The sequence below is a fragment of the Amblyomma maculatum genome, chromosome 8 (genome assembly GCF_055883805.1).
Source record: "Amblyomma maculatum isolate TAMU_Amacu chromosome 8, ASM5588380v1, whole genome shotgun sequence".
In the NCBI taxonomy this organism is placed as follows: domain Eukaryota; kingdom Metazoa; phylum Arthropoda; class Arachnida; order Ixodida; family Ixodidae; genus Amblyomma; species Amblyomma maculatum.
Window position 1 is genome coordinate 121,810,354 of NC_139351.1, and position 22,133 is coordinate 121,832,486.

The following is a 22,133-nucleotide window of genomic DNA, read 5'->3' on the forward strand; positions in this document are numbered from 1 at the left end:
CAAAATAGGAAAGAAATGGAACTTAAAAACCCTATTCACGTCGCAGTATTTCGTAACGACTTTTTTCCTCCTATTCATTTTACACTCTTTTCCGCTGGGCAATCTTCCGTTTGGTGATAGTAGGTGCGGCTGAAGGGCGTTTCCATGAAAAATTAAATGTATGAATAAGCAGATGATTCGTTCCTGGGATAAATTTCATCCTAGAAATCGAGCTGTTGCTGCGGGATAATTTGTACATACTATATACTACAACTATTACAAAAACCTGCGTCCTGCAGGTTTTTGTAATAGTTGCAGGTTTTGCAGGTGCAGGTGTAATAGTGGCAGTTGCAGGTGTAATAGTTGCACAAAACCTGCAGGTTTTGTGCAAAAACCAAATTTCCTGCGACTCTGCATTCATTTGTCGCTTTTCTCTCATTTGCTTCTTTATTTTTTTTTTATTTTTTGCTTATCCTTTTGGTCTTTCTACTTTATTTTCTCCCTTTTTTTTTCTCGCGCTTTTTTTCCCCGCAATTTTAACGTCTGCACGCTATACCGACGTCCTTGGCCAGTTTTACGTCTAATTGACTTTTTGTCTCTAACTACTCCTCGTGAAAGAAAATTTGCACACAGACATGATTTTTTATTTTCTACCCATAAACCGTTCTTATACTCATCCATTCTTTTCTCGACAGTGAAGATGTGACATCCTCCGCGGACGCGCAAGTCCTGTTCACACTCATGAACCTGTAAAACAGGCTTTTGCCTTAGCAAAAAGTCGCCACTTATTCTGCTTTCTTTGCGCGGTGCTGACAGGCCTCTAACATGACAATGCCGTGTAGCTGTAGCTGTAACCATATCATCTGGCCTTCGAGACACATGCCTCTGGCTGGTTGAGTCACATGACCACGGGAAGCTGTTACGTCACAGCCCTGAGATGCCACATCCTTTCTATGATACTGCCGCTGTCCAGGCTGTGAAACCAACCTAACCAGCCATGCTGAGAAAAGAGATATTAGACTAAATGGCACGTTCGTGCAGTTCCGAACGCACTATTTTCGGGCACTATGAGGTGCCTGGTACTAGATACCATCGAGTGCTACAACGACATTCGATTCAACCTCTAACTGGACTCATCATGTTACGTGGCGAAGTTTCATGTCCCGAGGAGAGGCGTACGACGAGTGCGTAGAATTCCTTTTGTAGCAGCATCCGCAGCACGACATTCGCGGAGTATTGGAGTATACCGTCTCTCCGAGAGGGGCGCCAACACCCCTCAAGGCGGTGTTACGCAAAGAGCGTGGAAAACTATAGAGCGCTGTGCTTTTCCCTACGTGACGCTGTACACGGTGCTGGTGGATGGACGGACATCGTCCGCGATGACACAACAAGCACTGTACACTATTTACACGTAGCTATATGCCCAACGAAGTGGCTACGGCTCGGCCACGGATTCTCCTTTCAGTTCTGCTGTCGGGGAAGTGTCCCAGAGTTTGGTCGCTATTTTGCAGGAAAACTTAGTGTAACCAGCGAAAAGGTCTCTGAAGAGGGACGACCCATACCAACTGCTTATACATGCAAGCTCTAAACTTCCGGCTCTGCAGTAATTCGGTGTATACGCTCGTTTCTTGAACAGCGTGTAGTTGCGTTTGTCGAGTAGCAAGGCAATGTTTGTTTTTGTTGTTATGAATGTTGGAACGCGACGACAAGACGTGAAGAACTTACATTGACACTTCAACGTAGCGGGTATCATCATCCGGACGAATTCAGACTAGGTTCTTGTGATAAGGTGCGCGATGGTTCGCTTCCCTTTACTCCAGCTTCCTTAACTCCCAGGCCCTCGCCGCAGAGTAGTAAAGGGAGCCAGGACCACGATTAACCTTCTATTGAACAGCCTAACTATATACCTTTTTTCCCTGCGAACTTGGCATCCGCTTTAAGGGTGCAAAGAAAGGCGCTAATCTTATTTCCTGAATGCAGCCTTGGCTCTTGAACATTATCAAAAATAAAACTATCAAATATGCGGCCATGGAGAGCGGCTTGATTTAAGTACAGAGGCTATGTGCCACAAATTAACACCCACATCGCTTCATGAAATCTTATACTGAGGGGGGTATGACATTATTGCACTCTACTGCGAAGTTAAAAGATTGTAGTGTTGACCAGACGACCGGTAACAAACTATTACCGTAGAACAAGTACATAAGAGCATCTATAACCAACTATATCTCTTTATTACGCAATATAAAACAAAACATTTCAAAATGACTAAGGGCGTGACAGCTCTTGGCATCTACGTACTCCCTTATGTACCCCGGGACTAGAAAGCCTTAATCGGAAACGCGGACTAGACTGGCGCGGTGTGTTACCTCAGCATCGACGGTATTTCAGCATGTCATAAACTGCACAGTGAAGGTACCTTCAGTCTATACAGTTTCTTATACTCTTAACTAGAGGGAAAGCTGACGGCGCTGCACTTCAGCCACCATGGGCGCGCTGAGAATCATGGGCCGGTGTCCTACTGGGGGAGGCAGCCCTGCTCGGCTGCTCCGACCTGGCAAGCCAGAAGGCCCTGTTCCACCGAGCCCGAGCCGCGGCGGGTTGCTCCGGCTACCTCAAGCTTCCTCCAAATAAAGTTTTTCACACACACACACACACACACACACACACACACACACACACACACACACACACACACACACACACACACACACACACACACACACACACACACACACACACACACACACACACACACACACACACACACACACACACACACACACACACACACACACACACACACACACACACACACACACACACACACACACACACACACACACACACACACACACACACACACACACACACACACACACACACACACACACACACACACACACACACACACACACACACACACACACACACACACACACACACACGCGGTGTGCTACTTGGTGCGCGACGGTCGCATTTGTTTCGGGACGCAGAGTGGCGTTACTACGAAGTCGCCTTTCCATCATCATCATCATCATCATCATCTCGAGGGGCTAACGTAGACCGTAAAAGCCATAGTAGTGAAGGCGCAAAAGCAGGAAGACGCCAACAAAAGGTCTAAAAAAATTCCTAAAGTGATTGGGCAACGATAAATATTTTCAAATTGATTTTTTTTTCTTTCAAAGTGTGCCTATTAAGTGCGAAATATTGGTATCTGTGCAGCTCAATACTTAGCCAATAAGAGAAAGAGCCGTCGCTTATATTGGACAGATTGCACACTGACCTGCTGTTTCACTCTCTTTTTGTGATTTATAGTCACAATATTGAATTTTGGAATATTTATTTTTATTGTAGAACAGCGTTTATCTTTGTGTTAATCTAGGCCAAAAGTTTTATTTCCGAACTCTGTAGTTCTCCGGCCCATGATGCTTTGGGCGCCCATGGTGGCTGAATTGGTCGTCAGGAAACTCCATGTAAACTCCCATATATGGCGGCACAGCTTTCCCTCTAGGTAAGAGCAAGAAACTCTATGCTTCAGTCCGAACTCACCAATTCTGCAGTGGCGTATGCTATGCGGTCGCGACATATCACCATGTAGCGGGCACAAAGAACAAGCGAAACACAAACAGCAAGATGAAGTAGCAAGGCTCCTTTCGGTAGGCTCTGCTCGTACTGTAGCGCTCATTTCGTAATATCGCATAAGCTGTTTCATGCTACAATGATCGTTCTGACCAGCAGATTCCAGGTGATTCTGACATCAGCTTCTTTCGTATGCCACCCGTTTAAGCCACTAGAAAAAGTACACCGTCACGAATTGTTTGACGCGAACGTAAATGTGCGCCTTAGATCAAAGTTTCGGTGTGTTTGAAACGTCACAGTGTGATAATGTCCCGAACTGCGGTGTGTCAAGGGCATCACTATTCTCGCAGCGGACGAAAAGCTTGGAATGTAAGCTGGACGCCGTTTGCAGGGACCCATCGAGAGAGGCCCGCGTTATCTAACATCGGGGGTTCTGCATAGAGCGATCGGATCACATTGCGGGCGGCCCTTGATAGAGGACGGCGAAAAGTCACGTGACAGGGCCTTGCAATGCAGTGATAGGGGGCGCATTGATCGGGTATGACACCGCAAGCCGTGGACTATTGCTTTCTGGTTGGTTGCGCAGCCTATATGCGACGGAAGCCAACGACAGGGCCTTGCAACGCGGTGATAGGGGGCGCATTGATCAGGTGTGACCCCACATGCCGTGCACTATCGCTTTCTGGTTGGTTGCGCAGCCTATATGAGACGGAAGCCAACGAGTTTACTAGGGAAACTTCAGGATTGAGGAGCGATGTTGAAACAGACAGCTCAAAAAAAAAAAGAAAAAAAAATGTTCTGTGAAGAATATGGCTTTCGTAGCATTTTGCGAGTACTGCAGCTGCAGTTATCCATCTCCGTCGTAAGATGAGAATGGAACCGTCATTCTATAACTGTTCGCGACGCCACAGTAACACAGCCGTCAGTACGCTTAACCGGAAAGCTCGACAGCGTGACATGGACTGACACCAGCGCCGCGAAGCGTTGAGCGCTGGAGCTGAGACACTATTTCAGTAATGAGTATGTTTGCAGCGGCTGACTATAGTTTGGAGCTCCGTTTGATATGACTCGTCTTTCGCCGTTGCAGCTAGCGCGCTTTGACGGGCCCGTGTCACTGCGTTTCGCTCGTTGCTTCGGACATTACGGGCGACTGCTCGAGTGCCTTTCAAGCTTTTCCTCAAAGCTGCTGCTTGAAATAGAATCTAGGAAAGGCAGAGCAAACGCGAGTTCGTGGTGTTTGGAAGGTAGGATGGGAAATCAATTCTTCCATTTAGGATTGTTCAGGTTCTTGGGAATGAAGGTCTTGCTTTTTGATCTTTGAGGACGAACTTGTTGCCACTATCTCTGTTCTGGCGACCAAAGCTTGGAGGAGCTGGCGTCTGTCCCGGTCGCGCGGTCGCGTTAAACGTGCTGATGGAGGTACTTACATAATGAAAAAGTGGCGAGTAAAAGCGCACTAGTGCCAGTGACTGACCGTCAGGGCGAGGTCATGGTAACTCAGTGCTCTGAAGGTTCATGAAGCGTCACCAACGAGAGTTCCAGGCCTTATGCATTTCTCAGTTTTGCCAGTGGTTCAACAGACCGCGATCGGGGATAACATTCTGTTTTACAACTTAGAAATTAGGCGGTCGTCTGTGGATCAAGCGTCGTCCGGCGATGATGTTGTAAACGTTAGAGTACAGGCGAGAAAACGGAGGAGGATAGCGAATGGTTGAAAGTTCTGACTGGTAGCAAGGCGCATTTATTTCGGGGGATAAAGAAAGAACGCATGTGGAATTATTTGGAGGTGTGGCGGTGATGTAACCGTTAGTGTCAGAGGGAAAGAGGATATATAGGAAGAAGAGGGTAATGGCAGGCGGGGGGGGGGGGGGGGGCGGAGGGGGAGAAGGGGGTAGGAGCGCGGCTTCGACCACATACGAAAAGTTATCGCAGTGTAAACGTTTCCGGGATAGTGGCTTATATTCTTTTTTGACACACTTAATCGGCCTGACGCGGAAAATTAGGCCATAATGCACGACAGCCAGCACTGACTGCGCAGATCGGTGCGGCGCAGTTATTGCTCATGGATGAAATTATTTTCGATCTCTAAAACTAGATGTGCTAAAATGAAGAGCAAACATTGCACATGCAGTCGACACGAATATAAAGAGGCCCAACCACGTGAAGTGCCCAAATAAGAGAGCTCGAGGGAAATTTGAATTTATCAGCGGACGGTGACTTCATTACATAGGTGTTTTAGTCCATTCATTGCGTCAGTTTGAGGCCATCCTTGATGCCTCAAAGAAGACGGGGAGGAAATCGTTGGAGGCTTGCGTGGGTGTGTGAGGGAGAGATGATAGAAAGAGGGAGAGAAGGAGCAATGAAGTACCATTTCCACTGTATGGGTCCGGTTCGTACTCGGTGAACAAATACAAGTGCGGGCGTGCTCTAGTTAATGAGCAAATAAATGCAGGAAGGATGAGGGGCTTCGTTATGAGATAACAGCGTTATGATAACAACGATACATTATACGCTCCATTCTTATGCGCTAGTTGGTGATAGCGAACATAGCGAGCTTTGTGTTCGCTATGTAAGACAGCCACACCTGTTGACGATTGCCGCTACAATGTTGAGCTGTCTATTCGAAGTACCTAGAATTTTCAGTCCATAGAATTTAATCGCCAATGTTTTTTTGTAGGCCTTTAAATAAGGCAGAAATCAACGCCAATGCAATACTCTCACAGCCATTGTCCTTCCCTTAGAGTGTTTGCGACCCGAGCTGCTTTGCTCTCCCAGGCTACATGGTCGAAGCGTGAAAACCTGCACCGGTGATATCTTAAATCAGACCACTAGCATACTGACGCAGAGTGAGCCTGGACAACTGGCGTCGCTAGTACTCGCCTAAAGGAATCATTCGGAGCCCATTTCTTCCGGCGCACAAGGCTTTACACATCCAAAACTTGAGAGCAAGCTGTCACGTCCTCACAGAGAAAGTGAAGCTTCCAACCGACTCGGTGTTGGCGGCGTCATAGTTGTCGTCCCGTATTTATAATGCGTCCCTTACACGATGTCATTCTCGTCCGCTGGAGTCTTAGAGCGCCAGCCCGCTTTAGGTTTCTTTAATATAGGTGGGAAGGGGGCAAGCCATCATAGTCTATTACACAACCTCCTGATAACAAAGCAGCGAAAAATGCAAACGGTGAACTGCCTATTTTTGGGACACTCTGACACCTGTAATTGAAATCTGAACGAAATTATTTTTGATATGCTCCTTACTGTCTGAGCATTCTTGATTGAAGTCCACCCACGGTGAAAAATAAGATAACACCCAACACAATACAAAGATTGCCGACGCAGTGTAGCTAAGAAAATATTCAATTTCCCTTCTCTTGCCTAGTCAAAATAATATAATGCACTAAAAGCCTCTCCGCATTAATATTGCGACTTCGCATGGCCGGATCTGATTGTGTTTTGTTAACCTGATATGAGAATGAAAATCGCAAAATAGAGCCTTTTTCTAAAGCCCTCCTTGCAATGAGAGCTTCTTGTACGCAGCTGTAACCGGGGAAGGTTCAGGACCCACTGACGCCCATAAGCTTGACAAGCGAACTAAAAAAACTGAACTGCTGTCAAGCTCTGTCATGTTTGCACAACGCTCGCAGCAATTATCAATAGTTCCAACTGCCACCTGTTCAGTTGCCGTTTCACTAACAACATCTTGCACACGCTTGAGTCAGGGCTGTCTACCGGCGAAGCTCCTTTCGAGTGTCGCAAAATGGGAAGGGCAAACACAACTACGCAACTAACCCCACCTCTCCTTTTTTCCACAATGGAGCGAGAGATCACCTCGTCACGGACCGCTCGTGACGTTCACGCACAGGTCACCCACAGGTCACCTCAGGCTGTCACCCTCGCGTGCCAGGCGTTCGCACACAGGAAAGACCAGAGACAGGGCTGCCATACACAAAGGGTCGGACGCGATGGTGTCTCCACCAGAGCGGTGATGCAGTCTTGAACGTGGCGGCGTCTCCCAGTCGCAGCTTTCTCCGGCATCCTCGAGACACGTCGACTGCGCATGACGCTTTCCTTAAGCGCCTTCTAGCGCAGCGTGCCAACAGAGGGGGAACGGTGTTATGGTGGACCACTTGTGATCGTCACTTGGCGCACGCACACAGAAACTGCAGCAGCGAAGTCACGTGGCGTTCTTTGGGTGGTCGCCATTTTCTCGGCTGGTGTTTGTGGTCCGGCAGGCGGCTGGTCGGGGCAGGCACGGCGGCGGCGGAGCGGTCAGCAGGCGCTGGGGGCCGCGACGTCACCGCGGCTGCGTCCACCGCCACAGGCAGAGCAATGCGGCCAGCAGCGAGAACGCGTGCGTCAACAGACAGGGAGCCCCGCTCGGCTGGAAGTCACATTCACCTGCACAGAAACAAAAAGGCTGAGCCCCGCTCGGCTGGAAGTCACATTCACCTGCACAGAAACAAAAAGGCAATGGTTTGCTGTCACGAATGGTGAGCGGTGGGTCAGGTGCATGCGAGAGATGGGAAATAGTGTCCCCCTCCCCCACCCTGGGTGTCCACCTAAGTCATGCGATCAGGAAGGACGAAGGAGAAAGTGAAAACTGGAGGAGACAGAGGGTTTCATCTAATGGTTTGGTTTGTGGGGTTTAACGTCCTAAAGCGACTCAGGCTATGAGAGACTCCGTAGTGGAGGACTCCGGAAATTTCGACCACCTGGGGTTTTTTAACGTTCACTGACATCGCACAGCACACGGGCGCCTTGCTTTTTGCCTCCATCGAAAAGCGGCCGCCGAGGCCGGGATTCGATCCCGCGTCTTTGGGAACAGTGGTCGAGCGCCGTAACCACTTCGCTACCATCCTTAGTCCACCTGGTTTTTCTTAACGTGAGCCAGCATTCATTGCTGGCGCACGGGGAGTTTTCGCATTTAATTTCCACCGACATGCGACCGCCACGATTGTCTGGATTCGATAGCCTTGACCTCACACTCAGCAGCAAAACCCTGAAACACATGAATTATTGTTTCGGGTTTGTCTCGAGTCGCCAGTCTAGACTAATGCTATATACGACTGGGGCTGCACTTCACACGATTTATAGCCTGTGTTGCTTTGGGAAGTTAAACCCTATAAGCAAAACCAGCCTTCACACAGGACCAAATGGCATACGACCCGCATGGACTGTGGTTTGGATTCGATCGCCTCATCTCACAGTCAGCATCCGAATCCTATAACCACTGATCTATCGTGGCAGGTTTGGCTCTAGCCGCCCATCTCATGTAATATATGCTGCTGTTCTGCACTTCACACAGGACCGAATAGAGTACGGGCCACTGCCCACTTGACTCAAAAGTTGGAACTCGATCCTTTGACCACGCAGCAGCAGCTGAACAGCATAACGACTGAGCCATCGTGTCATCGCGGCGGGCTTGCCTCTAGTCGCCAACCTCTTTCAATATATAACCACTGGGCCACCGCGGCGCCTTTGGCTAAAGTCGACGATCTCATCTAATATACATATGAGGCTGCACTTCACCCGGGGACGAATAGCACATAAATCACTTGGCTTCCTTCAAAAAGGTCGAAAACAGCATTTTTGTTTTCATAGGCCTTTTCGAAGCCATGAAAAGTGAGCAAATCCTCTGATTTTGGACAACTCATAAGTGCTAAATAGCTGCTTTTTTGCTTGCTTGATAGACCCTGTCTATAATAGGGCCTATGAATAGAAACTTGGGCTTTAATGAAAAGGTTTGAAATTAACCTGGGGACAGCGCAGCGACCTATGAAAAGAAAATGATAGGCGCATCTGTTAAGAGACGAGAAGAGAGAAAAGCGGATGAGGAAACAAACGGGAGTTAATACTGTCCTTGCTCACATCAGGACGAAGAAATGGATTTAAGCAGGGTATGTGATGCGGAGGCACCGCAACCGATGGTCGCTAAGGGTAACGTACTGCGTTACATGATAAGGCAAGCGTAACAGCGGGCGGCAATAGGTCAGGTGGGTAGATGAGATTGAAAATTTGGAGGTGATTTGACTGCAGTCGGCCAGAGGCAGGGTTAGCTGAAAGAAAATTGGCAAGACATTTGTCCCTGCAAGAACGCAATTGGGCTGAATATTGTTATCATTCATTGATGAAGATGATCAGAGGCTAGCGAAACCTCTAGTTTCGGCAAACAAGAGCGTCAGGTTTGATGTCTCGGGCATAACTATCTACAGTGTGTTCACCTTTGCTATAGCAATACCAGTATGTTCTCTCAAGGGTGTTTCCAGATTAACACGACGTTGGTTTTGAACGCTATCATCTTTCGTTGATCTTTGCAACAGCTGTATCTTGGTTTACTCTACAGACATAATTCCAGGAACAACTGTCCGTACTTATGGGGTTCCTTTCGCAACTTTTTTTGCGCCTCACCTATAGGTCACTCCGGTTATTTTTGGTTTCCCGCTTTATTTATTTATTTATTTATTTATTTATTTATTTATTTATTTATTTATTTATTTATTTATTTATTTATTTATTTATTTATTTATTTATTTATTTATTTATTTATTTATTTATTTATTTAAATACCCCACGGGCTCCGATTGGAGTATTATGTGAGGGGGGTTACATAACTGGGGTGCGAAACAGAAGCAGGTAGAAGATGGTTATTTTAACATCGTTATTTTCAAAACGTTAACGTTATACAATGGCAAACACTAGAAAAGAGAACAAAATTTGAAAAGCACACTATAGAACACACTTCAGTAACAGCACACTTCAGAACAAAATGTTGCTTATTTTTTCTTTGAAAATAACATAATCTGAAGTGTGAACAATGTTGTCAGGAAGACTATTCCAATAAATGATGGCACGGGGCAGGGCTGATGAGTTGAATGCAGTGGTTCTTCACGAAAGGCGTTTAAAACTGAGGTGATTATGCAATCGGTGAGATGTGCGGGCTGGTTTTGTGAAAGGTAGTGTGAAGGAATGATGGCTATAAACAATTTTATGGAAAAGACAGATAAGTGCTATTGTTCTGCGAGATTCTAAGGATGGAAGGGATAACGACGCCTTAATGTTAGTTATACTGGAATGTCGGCAATAGCAGAAAATAAAAAATAACCGGAGTCGTACACGGATCTGTGTTCGCCGGTTGTTCCGTCGGATGAAAAGGGACTTGAAAGTCAAGCCTTTCTGCCGACGTCTACGAAGTAAATGCAGTGTTACGACGACGATAACAGGTGTAAAAGAGGCCGAGTTTGCAAGTTGATCGCAGAAATATTTGGACACGTATAATACTAATATGGAGTACATTAAATCGAGGGAGATTACAGTAAAGTTGTGTTTGAGTATCGATACAAAAATAAAGCCCATCCTCATTACCAGGATACTTCAGTTATTTTTCAGTCCCCCCTTATAAGGCAACTAGATGTGCACAAATTTCAATATCTTTGATGCCAAGCGAAAATGAACAATAAAATTTGGGGCGACTTGAATAGCTGCGAATACTTCTGTCAGTTTCGATTATCGGTACATTTAGTTAACTTTAAAAGCAGGGGCTTTTCCACAAAACACAGCTATTAAATGTAAAAGAAGGATTTAATTTTCTTTCCAGTCATAACAAACATATTATAGCCGTGAGGCTCACGTACCTGACATTGCCTTCTGCAAACAATGCAATAAATCTTAGAGTAATAAATAACTGTTCACAGTTTTGTCAACAAAGCATTCAGTGGACAAGTGATATAGCAAAGTTCGAATGAATGCTCGACCATGTTAAAGGAAGTCTTGTTCCAGGACGGCCTTGAGCTACCTGCATATTTCTCTTTACTGAAGGTCAGTTATCGACAAGGAATTGGGCAGCCTTAGCTGAACGTTACAAGGCGGTACTCGAAACGCACACAAAAGCAGTAGCTTGAGCTGCAAATGCAGCGGATCCCTTGCCTCTGTGCTTACGTCTGGAGGAATCTCAATGGCTGAAACCAAAGCGCTTCTTGCGCAGTGTCACCCGAAATACAGCGCTTGCGAATTTTACAATGACACGTACTAGCCCGCTTAGCTCCCGCGTATCGGTTTCGCCGGATTTCAAGCTCCTCGATGGATCCAAACGTTTCCGCGAACTGAAGGCCCGAGGAGCTACCGTCGTTAGGTGCGCCCGCGTGCGGGCCGGTGTTACTGCGGTACGCTTTCTTTCTGATCTCCTGCGGCCCAAGACACGCAGTTCCTAGGTTGGAACCGATAAAAATAGAAAACTATAAAAAACGGCGTTGCGAGAGCACCGTGGCAGCGCGCACGGGCTGCAACCTGTAAAATACAAATTGTCTTTTATAGCCAAAAAAATCGCGCAATATATCTGTCACACACCTCCGTGGACACCTAAACCGCGCTGTAAAGAAAGGGAGAAATATAAGAGTGAAAGAACAGAGACAAAGGGTTGCCGTAGTGAAGGGCTCCGGAATGATTTTGACCACTTGGGGAGGATCTTTAACGTGCACTGACATCGTACGGCACATGGAGGCATTTGCGTTTCGCATCCGGTTGATTGGCTGGCTGGTTTATGGGGTTTAATGGCCCAAAGCGACTCAAGCTGACAGACACCGTGGTGGAGGGCTCCGGAAATCTAGACCACCTGGGGTTTTTTATTCGATCCCGCATTTTTGGGCGCAGTAGTCAAGCGCCCTAACCACTGCACCGCCACGGCTGGGTTCTCTTCATCAAAACGCTGCCGCCCCGGCGGTCGGGTTCGAAACCGGGTACTCCCGGTCAGCAGCCAAACGTCTTCACCATAGGTCACCGCGGCGAGCCACAACACCTCCCATTCCGCTATCATGCACAATTGTGAGCCGCCTCCGGGCGCGCCACACCTCTTATGATAGTGATCTAAACTTAAACTGGAGGTTTGCGGCCAGTTGCCGTAGAGATCGCATACCGAAGCAGTGACGGGCAGCATTGTGCTGCATTTCATTGTCTGACCCGCGAGTGCCTCAGCGGACGCTCTGCGGTTAATCCTAACGGCATCATGACACTCCTATCATGCATGGTATTCCTTTTATACAACGCATTCGTTTATGCAAAAAAGTCCCGGTCTTCTGCCGATTACTGGCAGTCAGGTCCCAAGCGAAGAGAGGGCGTGTTTCCTCGCGTTAGAAGTGAAAGATGCTGCCGTTCAGAAATCTCGCGATGCTTCGCAGCCAGTTTAGGTGAACAGGAAATTCTGGGTTCCGAAATATTTTGAAGAGTTGAATAGGTCCAATATTGTAAGTGCTGTTTGAATTGAATCAAATAGCAGATGTTATTTGAAAACCATACAACCCGTATTGACAGCAGGGCGAAAGTGACTTATCGGCCTTAGTAGTTAGCATAGTATTGCAGCCGCTCACCTGCGGCGCTGATGTTGAAGGTGATATTTCCGGTGACGCCAGGTAGCACTGTACGACGGCAGGTGTCGTGAAGCCCCGACAGCTGGGTCACCTTGTCCCCCTCGGAGAACACCTGCTCACAGAGGTATGTCCTCAGTCTCCAGCAACTCGGCAAATGCTTATAACGCAAGAAGTTTCCTAACGACAGTCTAGAAACGGAAGAGAGGAACGATAAACTCACACTTGGTTCATAGCTCCCAGTTGCAAACAAAAATTAACGAGCTCCAATTAGGTTCTATCTATAACTGGAACTTACGTGTAACATTACTAACAGCGTATGGAAAGATGGAACGGTTCCAGGAATACATCATACGTGCATGCAACGAGAAACACTTCTCAACGTGCTTCCAATCATGAGCTCACCTATTCCTCTTATCTGAGCCTATTATTTCGTTTTCGCCTCCCGCCTCTTTGTACCTAGCGGCCATAACTTTCAAAGGCAGTATTCCATAAGCTTCCGTTTTCTATTAAATTCGGTCAGATGTGAGACAGCAGCACAAAACAAACGCAGCAACCAGCTAGTCACACAAAGCACAATATAGCGGATTTTCTCGTGGGCGCGTCGCCATCGCCGCTCGCCACACAGATCTACTAACCATTGGCCACGTCATCCAGCCGATGCTGACCAATGCCAGAAGACCGAGTAAATCCCAAATAGAACACTAAAGATTATGGAATATGGCCTCCGATGTCTGGATGTAGTTGCCACAGCATATCGAAAATCATTTTGACAACAACACGACAGTCCACCCTTTAGCAGTAAGACAAGTGGTGACAAAGCTTGATCAATCTACTTACGAAACAGAATTTGTCCTTGGAACCCTTGAGGCCAGTTATGAGGTAGTTCCGGCCGTTCTCCTGCCAACCACCGTGACACTGGAACGCTGGAAAGTGCGGACAGAAAGCCGAACGGCGACTTAAGTTCACATATTTATAAGCAGCTCATCCGTCTCCTGCCAGTGCATTTTCTTCTGCGAGGCAAAAGTTTACCTCGGCGATGAGAGAGTTCATCGTTACTTCGCATGCATTTAGGTGAAGATGATTATGGGGCTATTTAAGGAAGTAGTGAAAAAGCTGTTTCAGAGTTTAAACTTCCTTCGTAGATATGGCAAAACTAAACTTAGATGCCCCCTATCGAACTATTGTGGGCGTATTCGTTAAAAGCTTGACCGGACTATCGGCCAATGCAAATTGTAGCAACAACTGTGAATGCTCCTGCGACTCGGAATGTACGTTAATACTGGGCAGGAGATGCATGTTACGCACCTTTCCTCGTACTGGCTGTAGCACTCGCACACTGTTACTATACTCCAAGCATTCGTACTTCGTTCGTAAGCTCTACAGTTGCTGCCTCGTGATGTAAACAGTGACGTCATTATATTCGAACCAGTAAGTGGCAAGCGATTCGCCCAACCAGCGTTACGCGTTATTACGGCTTCATGAGAGACTGCCCTCCGTTCTAACTAATGATCGTGACGCGTTGTGTCCAGTGCGTTACGCCAGCGCCACCGAGAAACGCATAAGCCGAAAAGGCTGCCTATCAGCTGTCGCTTTGGAACTAGAAAACTATTGCCTCTCCCACAATTGAGAGTAGATATATAAGCATGAAATGGTTACTGTCATATCACGTTGTCGGCAGCGCGAGAAGCCTTCAGCTGTAATACATAGCGAAGAAATTGCTTTCAGCAGAACGCTTCCTCCCCCTCCTTTCATTCGGCTCCATTGCTCGGCTTCTGTGGCGCTGTAGACATTAAAATGCAGAACGATGCAGAAGCGTACGCAGCCACGAATATATGCTGGCCTGACGAGAATATAGGAGAAGCAGTGCGTTCGATTTCTCCCCGAGCGTGTACAAAATCGACCGTTAAAGAGGGAAGCCCCATGAGTTCTCGACGCAATACACTCACAGACGATTCCACATGCCCGAACGCGCTTCGAACCGACCGCCGACGTCGGGCGGTGTTCTACGCGCGAGTGTGGGGCACTATGGCGCCATCTTTGGGGTGGGCGTGGTATCGTGAGAGAGCGGAGAGCTCTCGTTGTCTTGTTCGGTGCTCGGATGTTCGCATTTCGGTACCCGGATGAAAGGAAATTGGGGTCTTGATGTAGGAGAATCGGTGTCCGGATGATCGCTCTAGGTTTTGTATCGACGTCATCTCAAAGTCACCGACACATGGGAGTTTAGCATTCATTTCATGCCTAATAAAACACCGCCACTCACTCCTGCTGGCGACGAGAGCTCGTGGCGTGGCGGCTGCTGCTGGTGACGTCGAAGCGGCCGTCAGCGCTTGCTGCGGCTGGTCGTCGTCGGCCGCACAGCCTGCGGCGCGGAACTCGAGGTGGCTGTGGCGCCGGCACCCGAGCACGTCGCGGCAGCCGTCCGGCTTCCACGAGGCGCGGCCCGTGGCGCGCAGACCATCGGTGAGCGCCAGCGCCGGGCACGGGTGCGACAGCGCCGAACCATCGCTGCCGAAGGGTGCCGACAGCGCTGCGCCAAACGGAGGGAAAAGTGTTCATCAATTGCTCTTGAACAGCTTGCTCCTAAATACGACTTAGTGACTGGGCGAACAACGACATACAATGGGAGGAAAGAGGGCTATAGTAAGCGAAGCTTTTAAATCGCGTTTGCCGCTAGGAAACTCCCTTTAAATTATACGGTGTCAAATCAGAACCCTTAATGTGGCAATACTGACATGTGATATGTTTCATATATTTCTTATGTATGCCGAATACTTTAGATTGAACAGTGGGCACAATGGCTAGTCGCTAGGGAAGATTCCCCGGTTTCAGCTGATCTTTCGAAACCTTTATGCGAAATAATTGTGATCGGTAAGGAACGCTAGCAGAAAATGTCATTTCATGCATTACCGGCGCCCTCCGCGTCCAAGCCCGTCCGTAGCATCGGACAAATTGCAGTGGTTTCAGCTTTATTCTGAACGTTTTAACAGCCTATTAATAAATTGCGTTACTCTCTTAATACAGTACTTTTTTTTTTCAACGGCATACGCAAAAAAGGAAAAGTGAGTGAGTGGGTTTAAAAAGAGCATGTCGTTTTCGCCGCAATGCACATGATATCTTTTCCGCCTCGTTCCCTCGTGTAATCTTTCTGAAAGAACAAGATGTCATCGGTTTAGCACAGAAAATTAGATTTTGCATGGTCTCCGTAAAGCGGATTTTCTTCTGATTATCTAAGCTGATTGGTTTATTTCGACGAGAAAAGCCACTATCTTTTTTTCTCCCAAAAGGGACTAGAAGCGGAAAGACCAGACGGGGTGGCTATTACATGTTCCGGTCAGCCGATTCCCCGAAAGAATTTTATACTTTGTCATAGTCAAGAAGTATGTCACTATGTTCCCACTGGTAAATTACTGGTTAAGATTTCTAGTTCCTAATTCAATAACCGTGAGATGAATAGAATAAGAAACAAAGGGCACCACAGGGCTCTTCTGTGCACAAGATGAGTCCATTACCGAGCAAAGTAATGAAGTCCTGGGACTCGGGGTCAAATGCTGGCGGCAGGCAGGCGTCCCGCGCCGTGCGGCTCAGCTCGCCTAACAAAACAGAACAAAGATCATTTTCGTTTAAAATGCTACTTGCAAGACAATTCTTGAGCACCGCGTTCATCATGCGTGGCGGGTGAAAATGAGATTAAGGGCGCTGACACCGCAAGGCCACAGGCAACACTCAGGTTAAAGATAGTAGCTTTATACATGCTGTTGGGCCCAATGATAGCGAGGTCAGTTAACACGAATAGTGTGGCGATGGCTCCCTGTAAGAATTCTGATCGAAGGTAAAAAGTCCCCCCCCCCCTCCCCCACCCCCTCTCTTTGTAGTGATCCGTTCTTGCTGGCGTGTTAGCTCATCAGTATAGCGTTCCTGTTTTAATCTGAAGCATCTTCAACAACGTTCTCTTTAAGTTGTACCTTAAAAAACCAAACAAATGCGGATAAAGATTGTCAGACTCAGTCGCAATTTCAAATACATTGGTAGGATTGATACAAAGACATTAATAGGAACGTAACACGAAGATGATATACATCGCGTACTAGAATTCTTTGTTTCACACACGACCTCTATATGCTTTTCACACTGGGTTGTCCTTCTTAAGTGACGCTTTAAGTACCAAGCAAATGCGAAAACAAATTAAGTTACACTCACAGTCGCAAATGTATACCGGCGCGGACAAAAGTAAACTGATCACGCTAAATCTATCTAAAAATTTTTCACGCGTTGCATAATTGAAACTGGAACTTATGGTATGTGCAGGATGGTAATAGACGCCAGCGCGCATTCACATGGACAAATAATATCTTGTTATCTCGAATACAGGATGCGCTATTTTAAATTTAACGGAAAAACGTGTTCCGTTTAGTTATGTCCGCACCTTTAAATATCACACTGATTGGAATGTAGCACGAAGATGACTATCGATCGCGTGCTCAAATTCATCATGCTAATTCCCTTTCACTCAGAACCACGGTTGCTTTTCACACCGGGCGGAATCCCTTTAATTTCAGCCCAGCAAAGTCACAGCGCAAACGGTGTGACGAATAACAGTCGCAACTGGAAACCTATAAAAACTACTAAAGGGCGAAGCTATGCCGCACTTTACTTCTGACGCCGCTGTCGGCATATGGAGCAGAAAGACTGTGACCACAGCTATAGCTCGGCCAACTAACTGCCACTCGGCCAACGGCTGCTGGGCCAGTTGTTGCTCGGCCAATGGCTGATCGGCCAATAGCCGCTCAGGGAATTGCTGCTCGGCCAACTGACGCTCGGCCGATTACTGCTTGGCCAACTGCTGCTCGGCCAACTGCCGCTTGCCCAAATGCTGCTGGGCCAATGCTTTTCCGCCATCAACCGCTCGGCCAACGGCTGCTGGGCCAGTTGCTCGGCCAATTGCTTATCGGCCAACAGCCGCTCAGCGAATTGTTGCTCGCTCAATTGCCGCTCAGCCAATTGCTGTTCTGACAACTGGCGCTTGGTCAATTGCTGCTCGGCCAACTGCCGCTTGAGCAAATGCCGCTCGGCCAATGGCTGCTCGGCCAACAGCCGCTCGGACAGCTTCTACTGCGCGGACAGCTACAACGCGGAAAATTGCTACTCGGCCAGCTGACGCCGGGAGTTCCGCTAGCAGGCTTCGCTGCTCCTCGAGTTAGCCAATAAGGAAGCCTCTGAGCGACCTGTGATATAAGGCGCTCTTCCGCACCTAACGTCACTCAAAGTGAACGCTGTTTCTTCGGTTCAGCGCCCTGAAGTCGACGTCGATGTAAACGCGCCACAGCATTCATATGTGAATATTTCTTTGTACCAGGGCTTCTTATAATAACGCAGGAAAGCAGCCAACACATTGCTAATTATCCATGCCTCGAAATCTCTACTTACTAAGTATTCTGCACCACTCAATAGATTTTTATTGCCGTGCCTACAGCATCTCTACATCTTGCAGCGAGTGTAAAAGAAGTATTGTTCAGGAAGGAAGGAGCGAAATCGGATAAAAAAAAAAAAAAGAGGCTTTGGTTCATACACACCACTCACCCATTTGAACTTCCAGCACGTGGGAGTCTCTCCGGTGTATGGCCACACAAACGTAACCGTTATTGCTGAAAGTAATAGACAAAAGAGGCGTAAGAATTCAAGCCCGCACATATGCGATCAGGTGCATAAAACTTCATTTTAGTTGTGCCTTCTAAACTAGGTAGACCACTTCCGAAATTGACCGACCGGACCCTCAAAAGTTTACTTCACCCGAAGATGACCAAGGTTGGTGTCAGACATAATTTCACTATAGCCAGCTCTGTGGTGCCCTTCAAATTCAGGTGGGCCAGCTTCAAAATTTGGCCCACCAAATGCCAGAAATGTGGCTTACGCGCTACCACGTATGAAAGACTACACGCTCCCTTGGAATTTTTGTCTTCTTGCTTATAATAGGTCCATTTTGTACTGTACTGTAACCGAAACATGAGTGTTCACCAGCGCCACGCTCATCCATAGCGGCGTATGTGGAACACCGCAAGCGTCACGCAGCACGTTATCATATATATATATATATATATATATATATATATATATATATATATATATATATATATATATATATATATATATATATATATATATATATATATATATATACAGAGAGAGAGAGAGAGAGAAAATCATCAGGAGTGCGAATGCAAACGATGCGGGTAGGTTCATAGGCAAATAGAGGAAAAGGAAACAGGTGGCAGAGAGGCGTACAATGGTGTTGTAGAGGTGGGTTTGCATTCGCACTCCTGATGAAGGCCAGCTTCTGGTCGAAACGTCGAGTCCAACAAAAAAATGTTTCTTTAAATGAAGCATACACTTCGCTCTATAACTTTTTAAGCGGCCAAGTACGTTAAATGTTCTCGCATCCTATATATATATATATATATATATATATATATATATATATATATATATATATATATATATATATATATATATATGTGTGTGTGTGTGTGTGTGTGTGTGGTCCGACATCAGTCAACCCTGTAGCGCCACGTGGCATTTCGAATCACGCGGGACCTTAAGGCTCGAGGTTCTAGTCTAACAGTGCTGCGTTAGAAATAAGCACGCACGCACCATCCGGAGGTGCTGTATCCCACGATGGTGCTGGCATTTGTGCCCTGCGCCAGCTCCTGGATGCACGTGACGCGTAACTCGGGCTGCTGGGGTTCTCCGTGCTGGGCCCGGTGGACGCGCAGCTGCCGGGACCCGAACACGAAGCTTCGCCGGCCGTCCAGACTGTGCCAGCGACGCGGGCCCGAAGCGCTCCACGGGGGGAAATGACAACCCGCGCTGGGCTGCCGGCCTTCGTTGCGCAGGAAAAGAGAAAAAATTACGGCCGATTTGCACAGTTAATCAAATGCGAAGTAGGTGCGTAGCACTGCTTAGACGCGGAGGTAAGCACAAGCTGCTTCACAAAGCGGCGAGCAGCTCGGGTCCGAGGTCTAGGGAGCATCGCGCGTGCACGTCTGCTGTCCGTGAAGGCTGGGGAGTGACTGATGCGAGAGGAGAGATGCCGAAGTTGAGGACGCGAGCGACACATGACTGCTCACTCCGGAGTAACACAGGCTTGTGCAACACTGCCCAGTGACGGCCGCCACGTCCACAACTGACACGACCCTCTACTCTCACTGGGTGCACCTATGCGGCCGCGCCGCCCCGTCAGTGTTAAGTCGCGTGATGCGGGTGTCGCCACTTCCCCTTCCTCCTCTTCGAGTTCGAGGAGAGACGGGTGGACAGAGAGAGAGAGAGAGGGCGGCTTCTGCTGCAGCTGTGCGACGGCTCCGCCTCCTTAATGCTGAGCCGCGCAACGCATGCGTCGCATCGTTCTCTTTCTTCCCTTCAAGTTCACGAAAAGAGAGAGAGTGAGCGGCTTCGGACAGACATCCGCGAAGTTCGTGATTGCGGCAAGTAGTGCTATGCACTAAAACAGAAAGGTGTCTTTTTAGACTACGACTTATCATGAAACATCAGAAAATGTCCAGAATCACCAGAAGGTTGACTTTCTCAACTTGTGTTTTTATCTTTTGAAAGTTCTTCGCTCAGTTTATGATACAGATCGGAAAAAGTGATCCCTGAGTTTTGCCAGTGTGCCGGAGTATATCACATAAAAGGGCTCACAATGAAGCGAAGCATCAGCAATTGTAGCGTATGTATTATTATTGGTCAAACCTTTAAAATATTGTACTCCTAACATCGAGGGCAAAGGCGGCGTTTTGAATAGTCTCGGCTAGCTGGCGCGCAGAACTTAAATCTACAGAAGACGCGCGAGTTTTAAGTTAACTTTAAATCGTATAAACTCAATAAATGGGGGAGGGGGGGGGGAGTAATAAACAGTGAAATCGCTTCGCAAGTGAACGAAACGAAAACTAAAAAAAAATATACCAGAAGAACAAGGTTGGTACTTCCGACAGACGACAAGCACACTGCAGCCTCTCAATTATTTATTGTTTAAAAACATCATACAGGCATATATAATTCGCTTAGTCAACCATCGCTCAATCAGTGACTTAACACGGTGCGAACAGGGCTTGCTCAGTATGCACCAGTTCCAGCCATTGTGTAATATCAATTAAATTATTTTTCTCCGTCTCTGGTTCTTGAAAGCGTGTTATGATTTTTGCGAAACCCACTGCGAAAGATTCGATAAGATAGGGGAGAAAAGTTCCAAACTACCACTGACAAGAATAATGAAAAATTACAGACTGTTTAACATAGATAGCGCGAAATATCGTGCAGTACCACCTGCCGCACTGGTTTAGAATTGCTGTGCTCAACTAAGCAACCACATTTGGATCCGCAGACTCCCATTACCGCCCGCGTCTAGCCCTCTTCTTTCAGCACTCAGCATTTTAATATTCTGCCGACACTCCGAAAGAGGCCTGGTTGGCACCCATCGTAACCGAAGAAAGCAGGAATCACCTGTTAAACAAGCACAGGCTGCGCTTTGACGCGGGACGTGCACCTATTCTATAATCTATAACCGAAAGTGCTCATTTGCACACATTCATAATCGATCCAAATTAAGTGAAAGACCTTCCAATATTGATTCATGGCCTCGCTTTTAGCAAGCCATGCGAACGTGCCCGCACGACCTAGGAGCTGCGTGTCTACATCGGGATGTGTGGTTGCCGGTTGGTTCGGTTCACATTTCAAAAGTGCTGCCCAAGTTCGCTGCTCCTGCTATTTCGGTCATGACATGAGGGCTTGTCACGATAGTCACACTACTAGGGGAAACCACTAGCGTCGTTGCTTCACAAGTCTGAAGGTGTCACACATAAATCTGCTTTTGCTAAGAATGCGGGTAAGCTGCTTTAATAAAAATAATTTCCGGCTTCGGATTCATGCAGTCCCCACACACGCGCACAGGTTTTTCGAACGCCTTAAATACTAGCGGGTGTCGCAGCGCCAGAGACTTCCTCGACTTTAAAAGGCATGATTCGAGGAATGTCAATCAGCGTTATAAACATGGTCTATAGACCACGGACATTATATATAATCTCTAGTTGCTATTCTTTAGACCTATAGATTTTATCTACAGATTATATTAAACTAAAATCTATAGTCTTATTTATTTATGTTTATCTATAGATAATCTGTAGACTATTAAAAGCCTTCACTTCAACTACAGGTCATTTATAGACAGTC

At 47.2% G+C, this 22,133-nt stretch overlaps 2 protein-coding genes across 2 annotated transcripts in view; one reads left to right on the top strand and one right to left on the bottom strand.

The window, feature by feature from the left end:
- Window positions 1-22,133, top strand: part of LOC146182396 (m-AAA protease-interacting protein 1, mitochondrial-like) — a 275,077-nt gene that overhangs the window by 40,132 nt on the left and 212,812 nt on the right. The window lies entirely within an intron of this gene.
- The window catches only part of LOC146182397 (uncharacterized), a 142,325-nt gene continuing 125,668 nt past the window's right edge, over window positions 5,477-22,133 (bottom strand). The window contains exons 8-14 of the mRNA XM_084577482.1: window positions 19,563-19,791; window positions 18,495-18,559; window positions 16,427-16,507; window positions 15,178-15,444; window positions 13,755-13,840; window positions 12,918-13,029; window positions 5,477-7,956 (exon numbers count right to left, since the gene is read on the bottom strand). Coding sequence (XP_084433608.1) covers window positions 7,853-7,956; window positions 12,918-13,029; window positions 13,755-13,840; window positions 15,178-15,444; window positions 16,427-16,507; window positions 18,495-18,559; window positions 19,563-19,791 — 944 coding nt within the window. The 3' untranslated portion in view covers window positions 5,477-7,852. The remainder of the gene's footprint in view (window positions 7,957-12,917; window positions 13,030-13,754; window positions 13,841-15,177; window positions 15,445-16,426; window positions 16,508-18,494; window positions 18,560-19,562; window positions 19,792-22,133) is intronic.